Below are 23231 nucleotides of genomic sequence, written 5' to 3'. Positions count from 1 at the left end.
CACGAAAAAAAACATTAGATGAACATGCCCTAAATTTTTATAGCAAATATATAAAATCTACTCTTCGTTTCAATTTAGTTGCCCATCTTTTCTTTTTGACTTGCCCTAAAATAAAAATTCAAACTTGATCCTATATGCATTCACACTTAAAATGGTAATAGAATAATTTTGAAAAGAAACAATATTGGATGTTTCCATAAAAAGTTAAAGTTCTACTCTCCCAAATAGACATCTATTATGAGATAGAAGTGTAATATATTTATAGAAAAAGTGTTGAATATGAAGGGAAAAATTTCCACAAAAAAAAAAAAAAAAAAAAACAAAATACATGACACCAGCAGATTCCATATCAAAAGTAGCCTAAGTAAGGGCCTGGTACTGCTATGCCACTAACTTGGTTAAAAAAAAAAAAAAAAAAAAAAAAAAAAAAAAAAAAAAGGGAAAACTACGCATAAGTAGAGTTAGGAGTCCTAAATAACAAAATAATCTATTTTAAAAGTTTATTTTTCAATTTGATTGAATAAAATAAAATAATTACAAATGCATCAAGAATTATTATTAAGACCCACAATATCCTCCAAGCCCTTAGTGTAAAATACCAAAATAACCTTATTATAATCATATATTTCCAAAATAATTAAAAAAAATAATAAAATAAAAAAATAGGAAACTATAACTTTGCTCAATATTAATAGCTGATATTAAGGTGCTAAATTTAGCAGTGTTAATTACGACCAAAAGTTTGACATATACCAAAGCTGAAATAAAAGATGTTAATTACTATAAATATAAGTTAAAGAGATGGAGTCCAACATAAGGCATGATCAAGAATGCCATTTACATAATATGATAAATACTTGTAAGATAAAAGGAAATTATTTAAGAATGAATTTATACTTGGAAAAAAAATCCATAATAGTTGTAGCAAATTTGGATGAATTCTCTAATCTATTGAGGGAAATAACATCCATGTACAAAAAGTATGAATTAAATGAGATTATAAGAGCAACCTTCTAGACGTCTTTTACTGCATTTTAAACCTTAACAATAGTTCTTGATGCATTTGTAATTATTTTTCTTAATTCAATCAAAGTGAAAAATTAACTTTTAAAATTAATCAATTTGTTAGGTAGGACTTCTAACTCTATCTATGAAAAAATTATTAGATAATCCTGGTCCATTTGACAATTAATTCAATTAAAATTTTCCGATTATAAAATTTTGTAATTTATTAGTACATTATTGTGATGTGTAGTTTTCAAAAAAAAAAAAAAAAAAAAAAAAAATAGTAAAAGCAATTTATCATTCAAATGGGAAGTCAAAACGTTGACCAAGACAAATTTGGAAGGAAATCAAATTCAACCCTACTTACCCATGACTTGGATACCTTGAACACCACATCATTTGACATTTTTTCTTTTTTAAGGAGTCAAAGAAACGCACACTCATCCACAATCCTAAAAGAATTTGAACACTACATCATTTGACATTTCATTCAAAAACTAAAGTCTTATCATTTGACATTTCATTCAAAAACTAAAGTATTACTCTTATTTTTAAAAATTAAAGTCAATCTGAAGTGTCATGTCCAAGGGGGTGTCATATATGTTTTCAATAAAGACTTTGATAGAATAAACAGTGTAGAAAAAACCTTCCCATTACAGATTAAAAGAACGAAAATTGATTAAATAGTTTAACCATGTGTAACCATGAATGATGAACGTAACAGAAATAGAACCAATATATATAATTGTCCCACGATTTCAAAAGAAATTTGATTTTGTTTGGAATAATAGGATTTTAAAAGGAAATGGGAATTGATGAAAATTTTAAGGGAAAAAATTATAACGTGAAAATATTTCGGAAAAATTGAAGAAATTTGGAGGAATTTGGTAATTAACTAGTAACTATTAACTTACCAAAATTATCCTCCAACAACATCTATAAACTTCTTTAACGTCTTGAAATTATTCATTTCAGTAGTTGCAATGAGTAATTTCTCCTATAAATTACATCTCTTTCAATTTGGCAGTGTCTTATCCAATATGGTACAATTTTTTTTTTAATTCCATTTTACAAATTCTAATTTATTATAAACTGCAACTACAATCCAATTTTAAATACAATCCAATTCCTTTTTTCAATTCTAATTCCGAATCCCAAAAATAATTGATTCCAAACAAAGCATAATATTGACCGTTTAAATTTGAGTAGTGATATTCAGGTCCAAGAGTTGCAATGAATGGTTTTGATTGGTTATTAATACAAAATATACACATTTGGAGGGTCTCACTCCCTTATTTCTTGCATAGATAACCAATACTTTGGGTTCAGGAGCAAAATCGTGATATGAGTAATGCACTTACTAAGTGGAATATTCATATCATTCAATAGATATGTATGAGATACTATTACTTCAACTGAAAAAAGTAATAAATTTGACAATTCACTATAACTACTCCGTGTAAAAATCATTTTGTTGACGCTAAAATCGGTTCCTAAGATCCGATCTTAATTTGATGTAAACTGGGCGTGCCAGAACCAAATATATGGTTCAAATGTAAATTGTCAACTATTGTCCCTTTGAGAAAGTTGACTTTCAGGTGACTGTAAGGAAAAAAAGGAACAATAAAAACTCCTCTTTGAGTTCAGAATTGCCTTGGTTAAAAGGACTTTATCAATGAAAAATTATAGTAAAAGATTGAGAGAATAGAAAGGGGAGGAAAATGGATACAGCAAGAAAAGAGAGAGAAAGAGAGATAGAAGGAAAGAGGAAGAACGAGAATAAGAAGATAGGAATAAAGAGAAATGGATACAGCAAGAAGAGAGAGAGAAAGAGAGATAGAAGGAAAGAGGAAGAACGAGAATAAGAAGATAGGAATAAAGAGAAAGAAGAAATAGTAATGATGTTATTCTTGGAAAAACTTGAGAAAGCAAACAAATAATAATAATGATTCTGAGGGTGCTGGACCTCTTTCTCAGCATGCCCTTTTGTTTATTTATAGAAATTATCAGAAACAAACTCCTACCAATAAGTATTCCAATTACAATAAAACTCTATCTCGTCACCGAATTTAAATTCAAACTAAAGTTCCTAGATAAACATTAATTCTTAACTAACATAAAGTTCAAAAAGTATTTCAAAAAATACTCTATCCGATCTGTAGCGCCTTTGCCTGTAGCTTTACTCTGTGCGGAACCTGCCACGTCACTGTTCCTTTACCTGTACTCCTTGTTCATGTATAACACTGGTAAGCTTTATTCCAACTGAATTACTAAACCAAACCAACTTTAGCCCAATCATAAACCATGACTCAAATATCCTTCACGGCCCAATGTTTGTGCAGCCCAAGCCTTCATCATTCATCAGGCCCATATACTCTTGGCCCATACCATCATTTCACTGTTTATCAAGTCCAATTGGAATCCAGACCCAATTACCAAAATGGGTGTCAACAATGCCCCCCAATTTTGGTAGCCATTTTAACCCTTCGGCTTCCAAAATTCAAAGACACCCATTGCATCATAATTTTACATATACCTTATAATCCCTAGAATTATCTCTTGATCCACTTCCCCAAAATGTCAATCAAGATAAACCGTCTTATCACTTATTAACTATCGCAATAATCTCTTCAATCGCCCAACCACCCACGGCTCTTCCATCAAAACAAATCCATCTCTCAAACTCTTCATTACCAACAAACTTCCTTCTTTCTTCTCCAATTTTCCTCTTTTGAAACCTTTCTGTAATCATGACTTTAAAGAAACCAAATTCAGATTTGAACCTAGAATCTCCGTTTCCAGAACCAACCTCACATACCCAAATAACGAAATCAATTATCAAAACCCTAGATGCTTCTGAAATTAAAACTTCAATCCTAATCGACATTATAGACAACGCTAAAGGGCTTGGCCCAGCGTTTAGCAACCAATTGCCCTCAGCCTTTTCATCGTTCTACCCTCAAACAAAACCAATATACCTCACAGCCGAAAGGGAAAAACCAACCCTCTCTGTCAGAAATTGGCATCCCCCTATGCCTCAATGGAATGAATGGGTTGATCACGTTTCAGCAGCAAAAGGCGAGTTGTGGAAGCAAATGGGTATATTCGACATCATTCAACTCAGTAAGATTTCTCTAATCCAAGACAAGCCATTACTTTTTGCTTCCATGCACTTTTGGTCCCCCACCACAAACTCATTACATTTGCATTGTGGCATGATGGCCCCTACGTTGTGAGACGTATGCTGTTTGACAGGTCTTAAACCTGGGGAAGATGATATAAATTATCTCCTTTATGACTCAGAGACCGCTTTCTATTTTCCAGAACAAAAAGGTGCCAAACCTCATGTCCAATCACACAGTACATTCCTAAAAGAGATGATAGGGGAAAAAGGAACCGAGGTTAATGAACAAAAACACATAGGGTTTCTTTTATTATGGTTATGTAGACATTTGCTCTGTGCACCTGCTATACAGATTACAAAAGACCTCACTCAATTAGCTATTGCACTGTCCAAAGGAAGGACTATGGCCCTTGCACCTTTTCTCTTAGCGTCCTTGTACAGAGGTTTGTTAGACCTTATTTCTTCCAACTTTGCCAGATCTGGAGGACCACTTTGGTTATTTCAATTATGAATGTACGCATATTTCCCCGAAGTAACTTCGGAAATTCAAATTGCTGCCGATGACCCCTTAATATCATTGGGGTTCGCCAAATCAAAACCCAAAGACCATTCATTTCCTGACTGTTTTCATTTCTTCTACCATCAGTGTAAGAGTATAACTAAATCCCAATTCTTTCCTTTCACAAAATGTCGTCTTGTCCCATCTTGGTTGTTACCTCCCACTGCCGATTCTTCAGAAGAACAAAAAGAACTGTATAAAATGTCTTGGGGTCATTTTCTTATCGCTAAAGACATATCCTGCAACACCGTTGCTCTTTATCTTGCAAAGAGTAGGACTGGAGTGGAATTTTACAACCCATCTCAATTAGCCAGACAGTTCGGGCTAACTCAAATGATCCCAGTACCTCCACATTTCTCTTATAACAAGAACTATCATCGAAGAGTAAAATTAGCAGATGGTGATCAAATCACAGATGTGAACAACCGTTTCCGCCAACTCTTGCAAGAATTTCAATACAAGTCTTTTCAAGAAGAACCATATGTCGATCCAAGCTTTGAAAGCTGGTGGATGGCGTATATCAATCAAACCAAAATACAAGATTCAAACCCTTTGGTGCACACCTTCCTGGGTTCATACAAATTCATCTCTCTGGCATTTCAAGGAGATAAATCGATTCCATCCATTTCTCTTACAACAGCACCCATCCTTGATACCAAACCTATCAAGCCAGTAAGTCAACCTCCCTCTACAGCTCCTGTAGCTAGGACCAGATCACGTTCTCGGCAAAGTAAGTTATGACCCTATTTATACCTCGTCAGTAATTATATCTATTCTTGAAAATGTTAATCCTTGAAATACAGGTACTCCATCCTCTACTCTTTAAGGAGTTATCCCGACTGTGTCAGAATCAATTCCAATTGATTTCTATGTGCCTCTTCAAAGTATGGCTCCTGTTACTACCGCTCAGGTAACGCTCATAACCATGCCAAGTGAATCAGTTGAGATCTTTCACTGCGTATTATTCATCTACTAAACTTTCATCTCAAAGGAAAACAAAAAGGAAAACTGTGGGAAGAAAACCAATTACAAAGTCGAGAGCCAAGAGACAAGTTATCTCAATTGATGATGATGAAGTAGACGAAGATGAAGATGAAGTTGTGTCTAAGAAAAGGAAACCTGTCCCCACAACTCCCCAGGTAACGTTCTTGATACCTGATTCTTATACTATGTCCTTGTCTAAATAGTATACCTAAATCAGCATCATTTTCAGAAAACTCCACTATCTTTACATCAAAAGACAAGTCCGGGAGATACTTTGAACAGTGTGGAAGGAGAAAATTTTGAAATGTCAGTAGGAAAAGAACAAAAGTTCCCTGAGTAAACAATCTCTCCAGTCTCCGCCGATCCCCTAGCTGCAACTTCAACGAACGAACAAATAGGAGACTCCGAGGAAGTAAGTTACAACTTTGATAACCTTTTTCCTATAAGCTCATAGTTACTAGGACTGACCCAAAATATTTCAGGTACAGAAAGACTCAGCTACTCCTGCCATTCCTACCAATATCGATCCAAGTTCTCCTTTTGCAACTCTTGACTCCTTGTTTAACTCTGTGCTTGACTCTCCGGACCCTGAACCTTCTGTAATCCCAACTAAGCCAACCTCCGAAACCCCCTTAGAAGTGAACAAAGCTATTCAGATATTAATTCAAATGCTGCAACAAGACCTGTCCTTGATCCCTTCTTTCAAAAGTGAACTTACCAAAACTTTTTCCTTCCTAAGTAGCTACCCGGGATTTTCCTTGAAGGATCAATCCTTTTTTAAGAATTTCCAACTTCAAGCCCCCTCCATGATTACTGCTTACGCCGAGCCAACTCATTCCATCAATCATTGTGCTGCTCAAAACCAAGAAAAGGAAAAACTTTCTCAATCTTTAAACTGTGGAAGAGAACTTCATCTGTCTTTGAAGAAAGAGGCTGCCGATCTAAATGCCAGGGAGAAACAACTGTAAGCAGAATTAGCTTAGCTTCAACAGGATAAATCCCAGCTCGACAACAAAGTGGCAAATCTGAGGAAACAGACCGAAGTTGTTGCGCCCAGGTTTAAAGCGCTACAGGCTCAAATGCCAAAGTTGGAGCAGTCCAAGAAGCAGGCAGAAGCGAAACTCGATCAAACCAGAGTATTATGGGCAAGTTTCAAAGCCCAATTTGAAGAATTTCATTAGAACTTTAACCAACCTTGAACTTTTTATTATCTCATGACAATTATTATGGATCTGTAATGTGGTTTTTGAACAATTTGCATCTTTTGGGAAGTAATGTGGTTTTCTTTGAACAATCTTGTTATCGCAATATATTGATGCTACTATTTATTTATCGCAGGAGCAAACTTTATCTTTACACAACTTGCATAAAAACAAATACAATCCACACTATCTTGACTTACTGGAAATTTTCTTTTCTTCCATGAGCTCAAAAATAGTTGGCTTACACTTTTTAAGGTACCTTCCATTTATTGGTCTCTTATGGATTTCACCATCTAGATCTTTTAACCTGTAAGCCTCCATGCAATACTTGATGAACCAAATATAGACCCTTCCAAGTAGGTAACCACTTGCCATAAACTCTATCCACCTTCCCAGGTGGAAGAATTGTTTGCCAAACCATATCACTCTCTGCAAATGACTTGAACTTCACCCTTTTGTTGTAAGCCCTCATTACTTTTGCTTTATGGACCATAAGGTCGTCTAAAGCAAGTTTTTGGACTTCATCTAAATCTTCTGACTTGGCAAGCATAGCTTCGTTGTAATCGATAAGTATAAGATTGTGTTGTAAAGCTACTCTTGCCGATTTTACATTTAACTCCATCGGCAACACAACGTTACGGCCAAATGTAAGCCGATAAGGAGTTGTCCCTGTACTTGTTCGCTTTGAATTTCTGTAAGCCCACAAAGCTTCTGAAAGGGTTTTATGCCAATGCCTTGGCTTATCTTTTATCATTTTCTCAATAATTTCAATAACAACTTTATTTGAAGCCTCTGTTTGGCCATTCCCTTGAGTATAATAGGGTGTTGAAGTTACCATTTTTACTTGCATATCAATGCCGAGTTGTAACACTTCATTTGCTCGAAACACAGATTCATTATCGGCAACAATTGTTTCTGGTAAACCAAATCGGTGAAAGATATGTCGCTCCAGAAACTGTATCACCGTGTTGTGAGTTACTGAGACATATTCCTCGACTTCTACCCATTTAGTGAAATAATCGGTAGCTAAAATTATCCAATGATGACCCTTTGATGATGGAGGATTAATCTTGCCGATTAAGTCCATGGCCCAACCTCTAAAAGGCCACGGTTTAACTAACAATTGCATCTCTATTGCTGGAACCCACTGCATTGGGCCGTTCTTTTGACAATCTATATAGCCCTTTGTATAGGTCATACAATCTTTTCTCATTCCAAGCCAATAATATCCATATCGGCGTATCAACCATCTCATTTTGATACCGGCTTGGTGAGCTCCACATATTCCTTCATGCACTTCTGCCATAATCTTTAAACTTTCAAACTTGCTAATACACTGAAATAATAAGCCATCATCAGCCGATCTCCTATAAAGATCTCCATCTATAAGAACATAATCGACTGCACTTCTTTTTATTCTTCGATCGACTTCTAGAGTTGGATGTTGTAAGAACAGGATGTAAGGGATTCGCCAATCATCATCATCCAACTCGGCAACATCAGTGGCAAAGACTTCTTCCATAATTTGATTTCTTGCTTCAGCCGATGGAAGAGATCGGCATGTAATTTTCATTATCCTTTCCTTCATACCACTCGGCACCCTGACTCCTGAAGCAGTCTGTGCTAAATCATTAGTTATTTTATTCATGGCCCTTGGTCTATATTCCAAAGTCACATTATAAAATTGGTTGACCAATTGGGTTGCCAATGAATGGAATGGTCTTAATTGCCAATTCAAGCATCTAAAGTCTTTTGAGATTTGATTAATCACTAAACACGAATCTCCCACAATGTGAACGTCTTTGACTGCCATTTCTAGCAGAATTTCCAAGCCGATAATCAATGCTTCATACTCGACTTGATTATTTGAGCACTTGAAATCCAAAAAGAAAGAAAATGAAATTTGATTCCCTATTGGGGATATTAGCATGATGCCAGCTCCTGAGCCTTCACTAGTACTCGACCCATCAAACATTAAAGTCCAAGGGGTCATGAATATGGCTGTTGAGTCAAGCTCATCAAACACTTATGATTCAATTTCAGGTGATGGATGATCGGCAAGAAAGTCTGCCAATGCTCTTCCCATAATTGCCTTTTGTGGAACATATGCAAAGCTGAACTCCATTAATGCTAGAGCCCACTTACCGATCTGGCCTATGATTAATGGCTTTGATAGCATATACTTTATACGATCTGTTTGACAAACAATATAAACCAAAATAGGTAACATATAGACTCTTAATTTCATTGCTGCAAAATACAAAGCCAAACATAATTTCTCAATCGGTGTATATCTACACTCGACAGGAGTTAAAACTCGGCCGAGATAATATATTGCTTGTTCACTTCCTTCTTCATTCTCTTGTGCTAACATAGCTCCAATAGATTCTTCAGCAGCCGATAAATATAATTTCATCGGCCATTTCTTCCTTGGTGGCATCATGACAAGAGGACTCGACAAGTAATTCTTAATCTGGTCAAATGCCCTTTGATGTGTATCATCCCATTTGAATACTTCCATCGGCTTCAACTTTAGTAATGGGGAAAACACATGTAGCTTCCCAGCTGTATTAGCAATAAATCTCCTAGGATAGTTCATTAACCCAAGTAACCTCTGCAACTGTTTCTTGTTTCTCAGCGCACTAGCAACAATAATTGCCTTAGCTTTATTCCTATCGATCTTTATACCCCTTTGATGAACCAAAAAACCCAAAAAGTTTCCTGCCGATACTCCAAAGGCACACTTTATTGGATTCATTTTTAACTTATAAGCCTCATCCTCTCAAAGGATGTTTTGAGATGAACCAAGTGCTCCTTTTTTGTTTCTGATTTTACTAGTACATCATCAATATATACCTCCATAAACTTGCCGAGCATATCATGAAAAATAGAATTCATAGCCAGTTGATATGTAGCACCAGCGTTCTTCAAACCAAAAGGCATTACCACCCACTCAAAAGTTTCAATCGATGCAGGACACCTAAAAGCTGTCTTTGGAATATCTTCCTTGGCTATATAAATCTGATTATAGCCTGAGTGTCCATCCATAAAAGACATAATTTGGTGCTTTGCAGCAGTATCAATCAGTTGATGGCTATCGGCATTGGATACTCATCTTTGGAGTTGCTAGGTTTATGTTTCAGAAATCGACACATACACGTAATTTTCCATTCTTTTTTATAACAGGAACTACATTTGATATCCATTCAACATACCTTGTAGTTTGATTGAAGCCAGCATCGAATAATCATTCGATTTCCACTTTAACTTTGTCTACCACCTCTTGAGACATTCGACGAGGTGGCTGTTTATATGGTTTGTAGCCATTTTTAATGGGCAACCGATATTCTACCAGATCTCTGGATAAACCCAGTATTTCCTCATAATTCCAAGTGAAACAGTCACTGTATTCTTTTAACATGCCGATAACCTCAGCTTGTAATTCTGGTTCTAACAGTGCACTGATGTAAGTTAGTCTAGGCTTTGCGTTAGTGCCTAAATTCATCTCCTTTAAAGGATCCTGAGTTTCTGCTTTAAGATCATTGAGCTTAGCCGGTGCAAATTCTAAGTCTTCCAACTGAATTGCATCTAACTTTTCATTATAGAATCGATCGACCTCGGTAAGATTAACCGATGGTCCTGGCTCTGTTATTGCTTCTTTTTCTAACCGTTTTTCGGCTATGTAGGCTTGTAACCTAATGCAAGCGGCCCTAAAGGCCTACTGCCAAGCTGCTTTTCTTTCAAGTTTCGCTTCCATGAACAACTTCTTCTTCAATTATAGTAAGCCGAGGGAGTTCTACCTTCGGCCTAGAATTCTCTTGCTGTAACTCGCCGATTTCACGATTGGCAAGACTTCTTCTCATGGTTGCCAAGGTTGGTCTTCCATCGACTCCTGTTCCCAGAAATTGAATAGGAACACATTCCTCATCATACAAAATAGCATCTGCCGAGTACATTTTTGCCACAAATGGCTTATCATCGGCATTCACTATTTTCACCTTATCTCCATCCCAAAAAATCAGCATCTAGTGTAATGATGATGGGATGCACATATTTGGATGAATCCAGTCATGGCCTAATAACAAATTATAGGAAGCCGTGGATTCAATAATAAAGAATACCGCAAAAGATGTCCTACCTCTAACTTCTACCTCTGAAGGAAGAATCCCTTTAGTGCTAGTAAAGCCTCCATTGAAACCACAAATTGCTACATCAGTAGGAATAACATCTTCCATACTCTTGCCGAGTTTCTTCAATGTGTTTGCTAGAATAACATTCAGAACCGAGCCATTGTCTACCAAGACTCGATTAATAAGTTAACCTTCTACCTATACCTTAACATACAAAGGCCCGAGTTGTTGAGTCATTGCTAACAAAGGTTTTTCAAAAACTACTTTCTCTACCGATTCTGAAGAAAGAATTGATAAATTCTGAATTGGCTGAGTCTCTTTTTCCTTATTTTCAGTACTTGTATTTGATGTCGATGGGGCCTGGAACATTGCTGGTAATACAAACGCCATATTACATGACATTTCATCTGGGAAACTGCTAAATTGAATTTTAAACTCATTGTTGCGTCTAGGCCACATCGGCTGATGCTCGTCATCCAGTTGATCTTTATCTAGAATACCGATTTCCTCGGCCGACACTACTTTACTTCCTTCCTCGGCTTTCTTTTTTTCCTCAGCCCTTTTCCTTTGTTCCCTACGTTTTTGAGATCAAGTTAGACCTCCATTCTGATATTGTTGAGCTTTAGGGAATTTTGGATGATTAACTCGAGTCCATCTATCTTCAGTTGAATCTGTCATTGGTTTCACAGTTCGCACTCTATATGAATCGGCTTCTTTCTGTATCCAAATTTTTAACTGAACCGGCAACTGCCTCTTAAAACTGGGATGCCAATTTTGGGGATGAAATCGGCTAGATATATATACTTGCCGAGTTTGCTTTCCCGCCTTCAAATAACTGATGTTGGGTCCACCTTGCCGAGGTTCTTCCCCATGCTTCAATAGGAAAATAAGCCTCTCAAGAATTCATTTCTTCTTTGGTTGAACCTCCATTGGCACATCTTCCGCTGACTTTTGCTTTCCTTTGCAATTTGGGCAACAACCGTGATCAATCAAAGCCAATTGAGCTTCCCTTAATTGTTTCTATAGTTCTTCCATCTTTCAGGTGTCACAATTGATGAAAGGAACTCACCAGATATCTTTTCAGCCTCCTGCCGATTCTCTCGCTTGGCTAAGCTTATCACATTTGTAGATGTGATTGTAGGATATGGATTAGTATCCACTTTCATGGTCTCTGAAGTTTTCTCCGGGAATTTTAAAGTACCTTCATCAATAGCTTTCTGTAATACACCTCGTAGAACAGTACAATCATTAGTAGCATGGTTCCAAACGTTATGATAATTACAATACTCTTTTCTTTTCAAGTCACTTGCCTATGGAATCTTATGCCCTTTAGGCAAAGATATCATTTTATCGGCCATTAAGTAATCAAAGATTTGATCTGTTTTCGACAAATCGAAAGAGTAACTTTTCCTGGTATCGGCAGGACCTTTCCTTGCTGCCGATGTTGATGTTGATGATGCATTGCCCCCCGTGGTCGGTTTAGGTTTAACCAATGCCTCACAAACGTATGGCTTTTTTATATTAACTTCTGCAACGTCAACTTCTCATTCATCTCCAACTTCTGCCTAGAATACCTCATAATTAGGGTCCTTGTACCAAGTACCCTTAGAAGAATTCTTCCTCTCTTTCTCTTCTTTTAGTATTGCCTTATACCGAGAAGCCCTGTCTGCTAAATTGAAGAGATCTTGAAACTCAACCCCATTAAACCTCTTACGATGTTCAATGTTTAGACCATTCAATGCCAACTTGATGTATTCTGGTTCTGGCAAACTTACTCGGCATTTGAGTTTAGCCTTTCTGAACCTGGCAACAAAAGTCTCAACCGATTCACTCGGTAACTGAGATAACCGAGATATGTCTGCCAGCGTAGCTTCTATCTCTGTTCGGTAGAATTGGGTATAGAAAACCTCTTCCATCTCATCCCAAGTTTGAATAGAATTGGCCGGTAAGTTGCTATACCATTCAAACGTCGCCCTGGAAAGAGAGCTAGAAAATAACTTCATCCTAAACCAAGGGCTAGGACCTGCTTCTCCACATTGTGCAGTGAACCTTGTAATATGCTGCACCGTAGAGAACTTCTCTTCACCACTGTACATAAAAAAATTGGGATACCGATAATTTCTAGGCAACTCATGGGCATCGACATGATTAGGATAAGGCTTTCTATATACTGGTCGAGCACGTCTGTGACCTTATGCTACTTCGGCCTGTATTAAAGCTAAAATCTGAGCCCTATCAATCCCTACATTTCTTCCTGGAGGATCATTTGGATAGCGAGGAATGAATGGATTAACCCACTCCCTTTGATGATCGGCATTTACTTGCCCCCCAGCAGCCACTAGAGGTATCAATGGATTAGCCCTACCTTGGTTTAGGTTGCCTACCACTTCTTGCTAATCTCTCACTAGTGGAATCGGCTGCACATGTGGACGCTGCACATTTTGATTATGTTGATCATTTAATGGTGGCTAGTACACCGGCATAGTATTTACTACTGGCGGATCTGATATGATTGGTGGATTCCCCATTGGCATGCCGAGTATATGATTCGGCACATTGCCAATTGTAATACCAAGTCCTGCACTTGGCGGTACGATGCTTGTTCGAGGCCCTTGGGAAATATGTATCAATGGTGCCATCATACGCTGAAATATGGACTCATTAATATGAGATGCTTCGGCTTAATTATGTCGATTTTGATTAGCCGATATACTGGTTTCAAGCTTCTGATTCATCTTCTCCATTTAAGCGTACATCATTTGATTTAATTCCCCAGTCATTGACCTCATCTCATATATCTGAGAAACCAAAATTTGATTTGATTCCCCCACCTGAGACCTTACTTCACCGATTTGTGCTTGTTGGGCATTAATTTTCAGCATAATCAATTCCAGTACCCGACCCAAAGGAAGATTGGATGGAATAGATGAGTTGGCATCATCACCAAAGCTGAGTTGCTAGTTCTCTTCGTCAATATTATCACCTGTAGCCACACCTTTCGAATTTCTTAGCTTTGGAGGCATCTTCACTATAATTTGCTCACCTAATGGGTCCCACTGGGCGTGCCAAAAATGTTGACACTAAAATCGGTTCCTAAGATCCGATTTTAATTTGATGTAAACCGGGCGTGCCAAAACCAAATATATGGTTCAAATGTAAATTGTTAACTATAGTCCCTTTAAGAAAGTTGACTTTCAGGTGATTGCAAGGAAAAAAGGGAACAATAAAAACTCATCTTTGAGTTCAGAATTGCCTTAGTTAAAAGGACTTTATCAATGAAAAATTATAGTAAAAGATTGAGAGAATAGAAAGGGGAGGAAAATGGATATAGTAAGAAGAGAGAGAGAAAGAGAGATAGAAGGAAAGAGGGAGAACGAGAATAAGAAGATAGGGATAAAGAGAAAGAAGAAATAGCAAGGATGCTATTCTTAGAAAAACTTGAGAAAGCAAACAAATAATAATAATGATTCTGAGGGTGCTGGACCTCTTTCTCAGCATGCCCTTTTGTTTATTTATAGAAATTATCAGAAACAAACTCCTACCAATAAGTATTCCAATTACAACAAAACTCTATCTCATCACTGAATTTAAATTCAAACTAAATTTCCTAGATAAACATTAATTCTTAACTAACATAAAGTTCAAAAAGTATTTCAAAAAATACTCTATCCGATCTGTAGTGCCTTTGCCTGTAGCTTTACTCTGCGTGGAACCTGCCACGTCACTGTTCCTTTACCTGTAATCCTTGTTCATGTATAACACTGGTAAGCTTTATTCTAGCTGAATTACTAAACCAAACCAACTTTAGCCCAATCATAAACCATGACTCAAATATCCTTCACGAACCAATGTTTGTGCAGCCCAAGCCTTCATCATTCATCAGGACCATATACTCTTGGCCCATACCATCATGTCACTATTTATCAAGTCCAATTGGAATCAGACCCAATTACCAAAATGGGTGTCAACACATTTTTCACTAAATTTTGTTGTTGGTGTCAACTACTATGAAGTCCATTCCAACGTATGAATGCATCTGAAAGGCAGGCCAAATGAAGGTCATTGGATGCATTTAAGTCACTTGAATGCATCTAACGGCTAGCCCTCATTCACCCACCCATGTTGGGTTCATTCAATTGGTTTAAATATCATACTAACCGGAAAAAAAAAAAAAAAAAAATGTTTAAATATCATGACTCAGAAATCATACATAAGCAGCACTATGTGTTGACCTTGAATCAAAGGTTTTTGATGATCATAATTCATTAATGATGTTCTATGATTACTAATGTCTTCTTAAGTGAAATTACAAAGCAAAGCATTCATCAAAACAAGCACTACAATACAAGGACAAAACTGAAGAAGCAACACCAAGGAATGAGCAAAGGACTAAGCAATCAAAAGTCAAAGTCAAGTCATCACAAGACATCAAAATGGGGTTAGCTAGGTTGGTGAGTTTCTTAGGAAGCTTTGTTAAAGTGTATATGAACATCTTGAAGCTTAAACTCTCCAACATTATGCATATCATCTCATTCACCATGACTAAGGAACAAAGGACTTAAGCATATCCTTATCTGAAAATGAACCAAAAGTTAGGATCAAAGCTTCAAGTTATTTCAGTCTACCGAAATAAATCATTGTTTCATTTCGGTCTACCGAAATGAATATACAGATCCAACTAATAATTATTTCGGTCGACCGAAATAACTGAGAGATCACTTCGGTCTACCGAACCTAGAGTACTGAGAGTATAATATTCAAGCTTGAACCATTTCGGTCGACCGAAACAAAATGAGGGTTTACTTCGGTCTACCAAAACAAGAGTACTGAGAGTATGATATTCAAGCTTAAATCATTTCGGTCGACCGAAACAAAATGAGGCTTTACTTCAGTCTACCGAAACACGAGTACTGAGAGTATGTGTCCATCCTCAAACCATTTCGGTCGACCGAAACATAAGGGTGTTTCATTTCGATCGACCGAAACTGAGTGTTTCAAAATTCAAACGGGCATTTTACTCTTGGGATGTGTGTCCAATAGCTATAACATTATCAAATATGTCTGAAAATCTATAAAAACACTTCAGAACTTCATTTAAAGGTTGTTGCATACATTGAGAAAGAAAGTCTTGCAATCATAAAGCTTTTATCATACACACACACTTCATTTCATCAAAAGAGTATTGAGCTTCAAGTTATTCATATATACTCTAGAGTGAGCTAAATCTTGTACTTCAGATCTGAGAGAGAGATCATCTTATATTCCATCAATATACTTCAAAACTTGTAAGGGCTGGTGTGGCCTAATGAAGACTAAGAGAAGGTGTTTCTCTTAGTACTTAGAAGCTAGGAAGAGCTTCTTGTAAGAGGTTTGCTCTCCACCCGCAAGGAAAAGCCATAGTGAATTGGGAAGTCTCAAGAGGGGTCTTGAGCCGAGGAGTAGGAGTTTCCGAACCTCGCTAAAAATCACTGAGTACATGTTTGCAACTTCTATCTCTATCTCTATACTTATTGCTTTATGTATGTCTTAATATGCCTCTTCATTAATGCTGACTATTGAAGCTTAAAATTCAGATTGCATCATTCATTATCTGTCAAAGAAATTGAGTTTGTCTTTAATTAATATTTTAAGATCGATAATTGACCATAGTTTGCATAGACTCTATTCACCCTCCCCCCCCCCCCCCCTCCCCCTCTAGAGTCTAAACTTGGGCAACAATTGGTATCAGAGATAGGTCTCTATTGGAAAAGCTTAAGTGTTTTAGAGATCGATCATGGCAAACTTAAATGGTCACCTTCTTCAAGAAGGTCAGTCCAATACTAGACCCCCTTGGTTCGATGGAAAAAATTATGGCTATTGGAAAAATAGAATGATAGATTTCCTCCAATCCGTAGACTATCAAATCTGGTTAGTTATTGTTAATGGACCCTTTGTTCCAATGCAAGGATTTGGTGCTGAAAGGGTCCCTAAAACTAAGGCTGAATGGAATACAGAGGACTATAAACTTATCTCCTTGAATGCCAAGGCCAAAGTTAATCCGAATTGTGCTATAAGTCCAAGTGAATATAATAGAGTCTCTACTTGTACCATAGCTAAAGAAATTTGGGATAAACTTCAGATTACTTATGAAGGAACTTCACAGGTCAAGGAATCTAAAATTGACATTCTTATGCATCAATATGAATTGTTTCGTATGAATGAAGATGAGACTATTAGTGCAATGTTTATGAGATTTACTAACATCATTAATGGCTTGAAACATCTTGGCAGAACTATGACTAACTCTGATCTTGCAAGGAAAATTCTAAGAAGCCTACCCGAAAAATAGGATGCAAAAGCTACGGCAATCAAAAAAGCTCACAATCTCAAGACACTTGAGTTGGATGAACTTCTTGGCTCTCTTCTCACATGGGAAATCACTCTAAAAGATAGAGAAGGAGATCATCATCAAAAGAAGGAAATTGCTCTCAAAGTATCTTCAAGGGAAAAGGAAGTTGTTGACAACGAAAGTGAAGACGATGATTTAGTTCTCATCACTCATTCCTTCAAAAGATTTCTTCATAGGAAGAAATTCAACAAGGGAAGGTTCAAAAAGGGAGCAATGCAAGCCACTTGGGAAGATAACGACTCAAATAGATCCGAAAGTGATGAGGAAAAGGCAATTCTTTGTCTCATGGCAAATAGGGATGAGGTAAACTCAAATTATGACTCTTCCTCTGAATGTGATATGTCATATGATGACTTAGTTAATGCATATAATGGATTACTTGATGGTTTTAAAGAATTGCATGACGAACTAGGTAAAATGGTCAAAAAATGTGCTTCTCAAAGAAGAGAGAAACTTATCATTGAAAACAAACTTCAAAATCTTCTTAATGAAAATGAGTGCTTGAAAAAGGAATGCACCTTGCTTAAAGAAACAGGATCTCCTGAGCTCATCTCTGAAAATGCTTCCTTAAAGTTAATCATTGAAAACCAAATTGATGATCTAGCAAAGTTCACTCAAGGTACCAAAAATCTAGAACTTATGCTAGGTGCTCAAAGAAGCTTCTTTAATAAAAACGGGTTAGGTTATGACCCTTTTGACAAGAAAGCATGTCTATTGAATAAGAGAGAGCCTTTGACCAACTACTTTGTTAAAAGCAAAAATAAAAGTTCTAGATGTAATTATTGTAAAAGAATAGGTCATCTTATTCAAGAATGCTCAAAGAGAAAGCCAAAGTTCATAAAGAAGTGGGTTCTTAAAGGAACATATATGCTCTTAGCTAACTCCCATGGACCCAACAAGATTTGGGAACCAAGTGAAAATGTTTGAAATCTCTTTTGTAGGATGGTTTCAAAGTCTCCACATCTTCCAAGGACAAATGGTTTCTAGATAGCGGATGTTCAAGGCATATGACGGGTGACCGCGCAAAATTCTCCTCTCTAGAAGCATACAATAGAGGAAGCGTTACATTTGGAGATAACTCTAAAGGCAAGGTAATTGGCATTGGGATCATAGATATTTCTCCTTCCTTATCAATTGATCATATCTTACTCGTTGAGGGTCTAAAGCATAATCTATTTAGTGTTAGTCAACTTTGTGATAATGGATTTGATGTGACTTTAAATCGGATAAATGTATTGTTAAAATAAATGAATCCTAACTATTTTGTGCTCCTAGAAGTGGTAATGTATATACCTTGCTCTTAGGTGAACTTCAAGAACAAGATGTTAAATGTTTCATGTCATCTAATGAACATAGTTGGTTGTGGCATAGAAGGTTAGGTCATGCAAGCATGGATTTAATTTCAAGATTGTCTAAAAATGAACTAGTCAAAGGTCTCCCCAAGACAAATTTTTCAAAAGACAAAACGTGTAGTGCTTGCCAAATTGGTAAACAAATCAAGTCTTCCTTCAAAAGAAAAAATGACATAACCACTTCAAAACCACTTGAATTGCTCCACATGGATCTTTTTGGACCGGAGAAAATTGCTAGCCTTGGTGGTAAAATCTATGACTTTGTGATCATAGATGACTACTCTAGATTCACTTGGGTATTCTTTCTTGCACGCAAAAATAAGGCTCATTCAATTCTTTCAAAATTTTGCAAAAGAGTCGAAAATGAAAAGGAATATAAAATTAAATCCATTAGAAGTGATAGGGGTAGAGAGTTTGACAACCAAGACGTTGAAAGGTTTTGCGACGAAAATGGCTACAATCACAATCTTTCGGCACCTAGGACTCCCCAACAAAACGGTGTTGTTGAAAGGAAAAATAGATTTCTTCAAGAAATGGCTAGAACCATGCTTAATGAGCACAAATCACCTAGATCTCTATGGGCCGAAGTCGTAAATACTTCATGCTATGTTATAAATAGAGTTGTCATTAGAAAGATTCTCAACAAAACACCCTCTGAGTTATGGAACAAAAGAAAACCTAATATAGGCTATTTTAAAGTTTTTGGGTGTAAATGCTTTGTCCTCAATGACAAGGATAATCTATGAAAGTTTGATGTTAAATCCGATGAAGGCGTTTTTCTTGGATATTCCTCTAGAAGTAAAGTATATAGAGTCTATAACAAGAGGACCTTAGTTGTGGTTGAATCCATACACATTATGTTTGATGAATCTCCAACCTCTCCCACAAAAAGTGTGATGGTCAATGATGAGAAGTTGAACTTGAAAAGGGTACCAATGAACTTGATACAAATAGGTCCCCTATAGAGCTTGAGAAAAGTATCAATGATCTCAACATAAATGAATCTCCTATTGATATCTATCAAAGTTCCAATTCAAGTGATGATCCCTCTCAAAACAAAACTACTCCAAATGAATGGAAGTTAGTTCATAATCATCCCATTGACCAAGTTATTGGTGATCCATCCAAAGGTGTTAGCACAAGGTCACAATTAAGAAATGTATGCAATTTCGTGGCATTCGTTTCTCAATTCGAACCTAAAAATATACATGAGGCTGAAAATGATGAATCTTGGCTTTTAGCAATGCAAGAAGAACTCATTCAATTCAAAAGGAACAAGGTTTGGAATCTTGTCCCAAGACCTCAAAATAAAACAATTATTGGGACAAAATGGGTTTTTAGAAACAAAAAGGATGAGTCGGGAACTATCATTAGGAACAAGGCTAGACTTGTTGCAAAAGGATATAACCAAGAAGAAGGTATAGACAATGAGGAGACTTTTGCTCCCGTTGCTAGACTTGAGGCCATAAGAATGCTACTTGCATTTGCATCTTACAAAAATTTCAAATTATTTCAAATGGATGTAAAAAGTGCTTTCTTAAATGGTTTTATTGATGAAGAAGTATATGTTGAACAACCACCGGGCTTTGAAAGCTATGATTTTCCAAACCATGTTTTTAAATTAACAAAAGCTTTATATGGTTTGAAGCAAGCTCCTAGAGCTTGGTATGAAAGACTTAGTGGGTTCTTACTTACAAGTGGGTTTTGTAGAGGTAAGATTGATAACACACTCCTTACTCAAATCATATATGGAAATTTGTTGATCATTCAAATTTACGTTGATGACATCATTTTTGGATCAACAAATGACACCTAAGTAAAGAGTTTTCCTCCTCCATGCAAAATGAGTTTGAAATGAGCATGATGGGTGAAGTCAACTTCTTCTTGGGGCTACAAATCAAACAAACTCTTGATGGAATCTTCATTTCCCAATCAAAGTACACCAAAGATTTGCTAAAGAAATTTGGCTCGGAAGATGCCAAACATGCTAAAACTCCCATGTGTTCTTCCTTAAAACTTAATAAGGATGAAAAAGGCAAGGAAGTTGATATTAAGAAATATAGAGGAATGATCGGAAGTCTTCTTTATTTAACGGCTAGTAGGCCGGACATAATGTTTAGTGTGTGCTTATGTGCTAGGTTTCAGTCCTGTCCCAAGGAATCTCATTTGAATGCCGTCAAACGCATCTTTAAATACTTGAATGGTACTATTAACCTTGGTTTATGGTATCCTAGGCACACATCTTTTGAACTCGTAGGATTTACGAATGCCGATTTTGCTGGTTGTAAAGTTGAAAGAAAAAGCACAAGCGGCGCGTGTCACTTAATAGGTCAATCACTTATTTCTTGATCATGCAAGAAACAAAATTCAGTTGCATTATCCACCGCTGAATCTGAATATGTTGCTGCTGGTAGCTGCTGTGCACAAATTCTCTATATCAAACAACAGCTAGAAGACTTCGGTTTATTTTTTGACAAAATCCCTATCAAATGTGATAACACCAGCGCCATTTGCATATCAAAGAATCCCATTCAGCACTCCAAAACTAAGCATATTGAGATCAGATATCATTTCTTACGTGATCATGTTTCTAAAGGCGATATTGATCTGATGTTCATCAACACCGAGAATCAATTGGCAGATATTCTCACAAAGCCACTTCAAGAAGATAGGTTTTGCACTCTTCAGCAAGAAATCGGAATGGCTATAGAGAGTGAGATACATAGCAGCAGTTGAACCTCAAAATCATCAGAAAAATCAAGCCTCAGGATTAGCATTTCGGTAAACGAAAATCATAGTTCGGTCGACCGAAATGAGATCTAGACATTCTCTATAAAAGTCATTTCGGTCGACCGATGAAGCCGTTTCGGTTGACCGAACCTTTGGGCCCCATCATATATGGCCCATCTCTGAGTATTAAAGACCCATGAAATCAACCTTTGGTTTCAAACCTCAAAACTCTATTCGTGAACCTATCTCTCTCGTTCTCTGAGGCGACTCACTTCGTGCAAATCTCCTGTGACTTTCTTCCTCTATCTTCTCATGCGAATCACTCATTATCTCTCAAGGTAAGTTGCACATTGATTCATCCCTGAGTTTATACATCTATTATTATCATCTCTTCGTCAAAGGTTCCTTTCAGCTTTTATCATCTCTTGTTACATCACTGATAGTTAGGGTGTGTTGTATAAATCTCTGTCATCCCTTCACATAACCTCTAATCTGTCAAGAGAAACCAATGGCAACCCGGAAGAATACATCTAAGAGAACTAAGCACACACATGACACTAAGGCTGGAGGGTCTAATCCCCCAAATCCTGTTCCTTCCGACCCATATCCTGCCCCAACTATGCGCTTATTCCGTGAACCAAAATTTAAAGAGGTCTATGAAACCAAATTTCTTCATAAGATAGTTGAAAAGGCAAAAATTTTTGACAAAAATGACACTGAAGAACTCATCACACACACCTTTTCTCTCTTTGAAGCCATAGGGTTGGGTGACTTCCTATGTATGAAAGTTCCTATCTACCCTAAGTTGGTTAGGTTGTTTTATACTCATCTTGAGAGGATAATGGGAGAAAACACTTTTCTTTCCTTCGTTGTAGGAACTCAGATGACACTTTCTCTGTCAGTCATTCGTCGCATTCTCAAAATCCCTCACGGTGATATCACCTATTTCATGGCCTATGACTGGTATGATAGAGAAGGGTTGAATCCTTACCAAGTCATTCAACAAATGAGCCAATTTCCTACCAATAACATTGACAAAATCTTTGCAAGTCAACTAACGGTACAAGCCCGTCTCATCTATCATGTCATCATTCACTGCATCCTTCCTAAATCTGGTGGCCGCTCTGATGTCTCATTCATGGAGGCAGTTCTCATTTGGTGTATTCTAAATGGCAAGAAATTCGATCTCGCGTTTCTCATCTTTCATCATATGATCGATTGCGCCAAGAGAGAAAAAACTCACCTCTTCTATGCTATGTCGCTTATCTTAATCTTCCAAGCATTCAAAGTGCGACTAGAAAGCGAGGATCGAAAGGAGCTTACCAATCTCTACAGATTTGACCGAGAGTTGTTAGGTCGAATGGGACTCAAAAAATCTAACAACAACATTTGGTATGATCCCAAGCATGGAAATCCAGTAGATGAGGGCCACGACATTGATATGGCAGAGCACCAAGCTGCAGGTGCTGAAGAAGGTGTAAATGTAGAAGAGCAAATTGAGGTTGAAGAGGAAGATCAGGAAGAACCAGAACCCATTCATATCCCTCCTTCCGACGAACGATCGATACGAGAGCTTCTACTTGAAAATCTTGCTCTTTCACAAGAAAATCGAGATAACATTCTCGCTTTGCTCGAATGGGTTGAAGAAGTAACCAATGAAGTTGACCTTGTCAAGCACGATCTTGCTGACCTCCGGGCTACGGGACTTCCCCATTTCTGATGCTCAGACCCCCCCCCCCCCCCTCCTTTTTGATGTA

General features: G+C 37.1%; 1 protein-coding gene across 1 annotated transcript; it reads right to left on the bottom strand.

Annotated features, from left to right (window-relative positions):
- Window positions 1-7160: 7160 nt before the first annotated feature.
- Window positions 7161-8849, bottom strand: LOC132277552 (uncharacterized). The gene has a single exon (XM_059779403.1). It carries the CDS (start codon window positions 8847-8849, stop codon window positions 7161-7163), a length of 1689 nt encoding a protein of 562 aa, XP_059635386.1.
- Between the last annotated feature and the right edge of the window lie 14382 nt (window positions 8850-23231).

This window comes from Cornus florida, unplaced genomic scaffold (genome assembly GCF_030987335.1).
Source record: "Cornus florida cultivar Cherokee Brave unplaced genomic scaffold, ASM3098733v1 CherokeeBrave_3.0.0_Hap2_Chr10, whole genome shotgun sequence".
Taxonomy (NCBI): domain Eukaryota; kingdom Viridiplantae; phylum Streptophyta; class Magnoliopsida; order Cornales; family Cornaceae; genus Cornus; species Cornus florida.
Note: the sequence above shows the minus strand (reverse complement) of the source record. Positions and strands in the feature narration are given on the sequence as shown.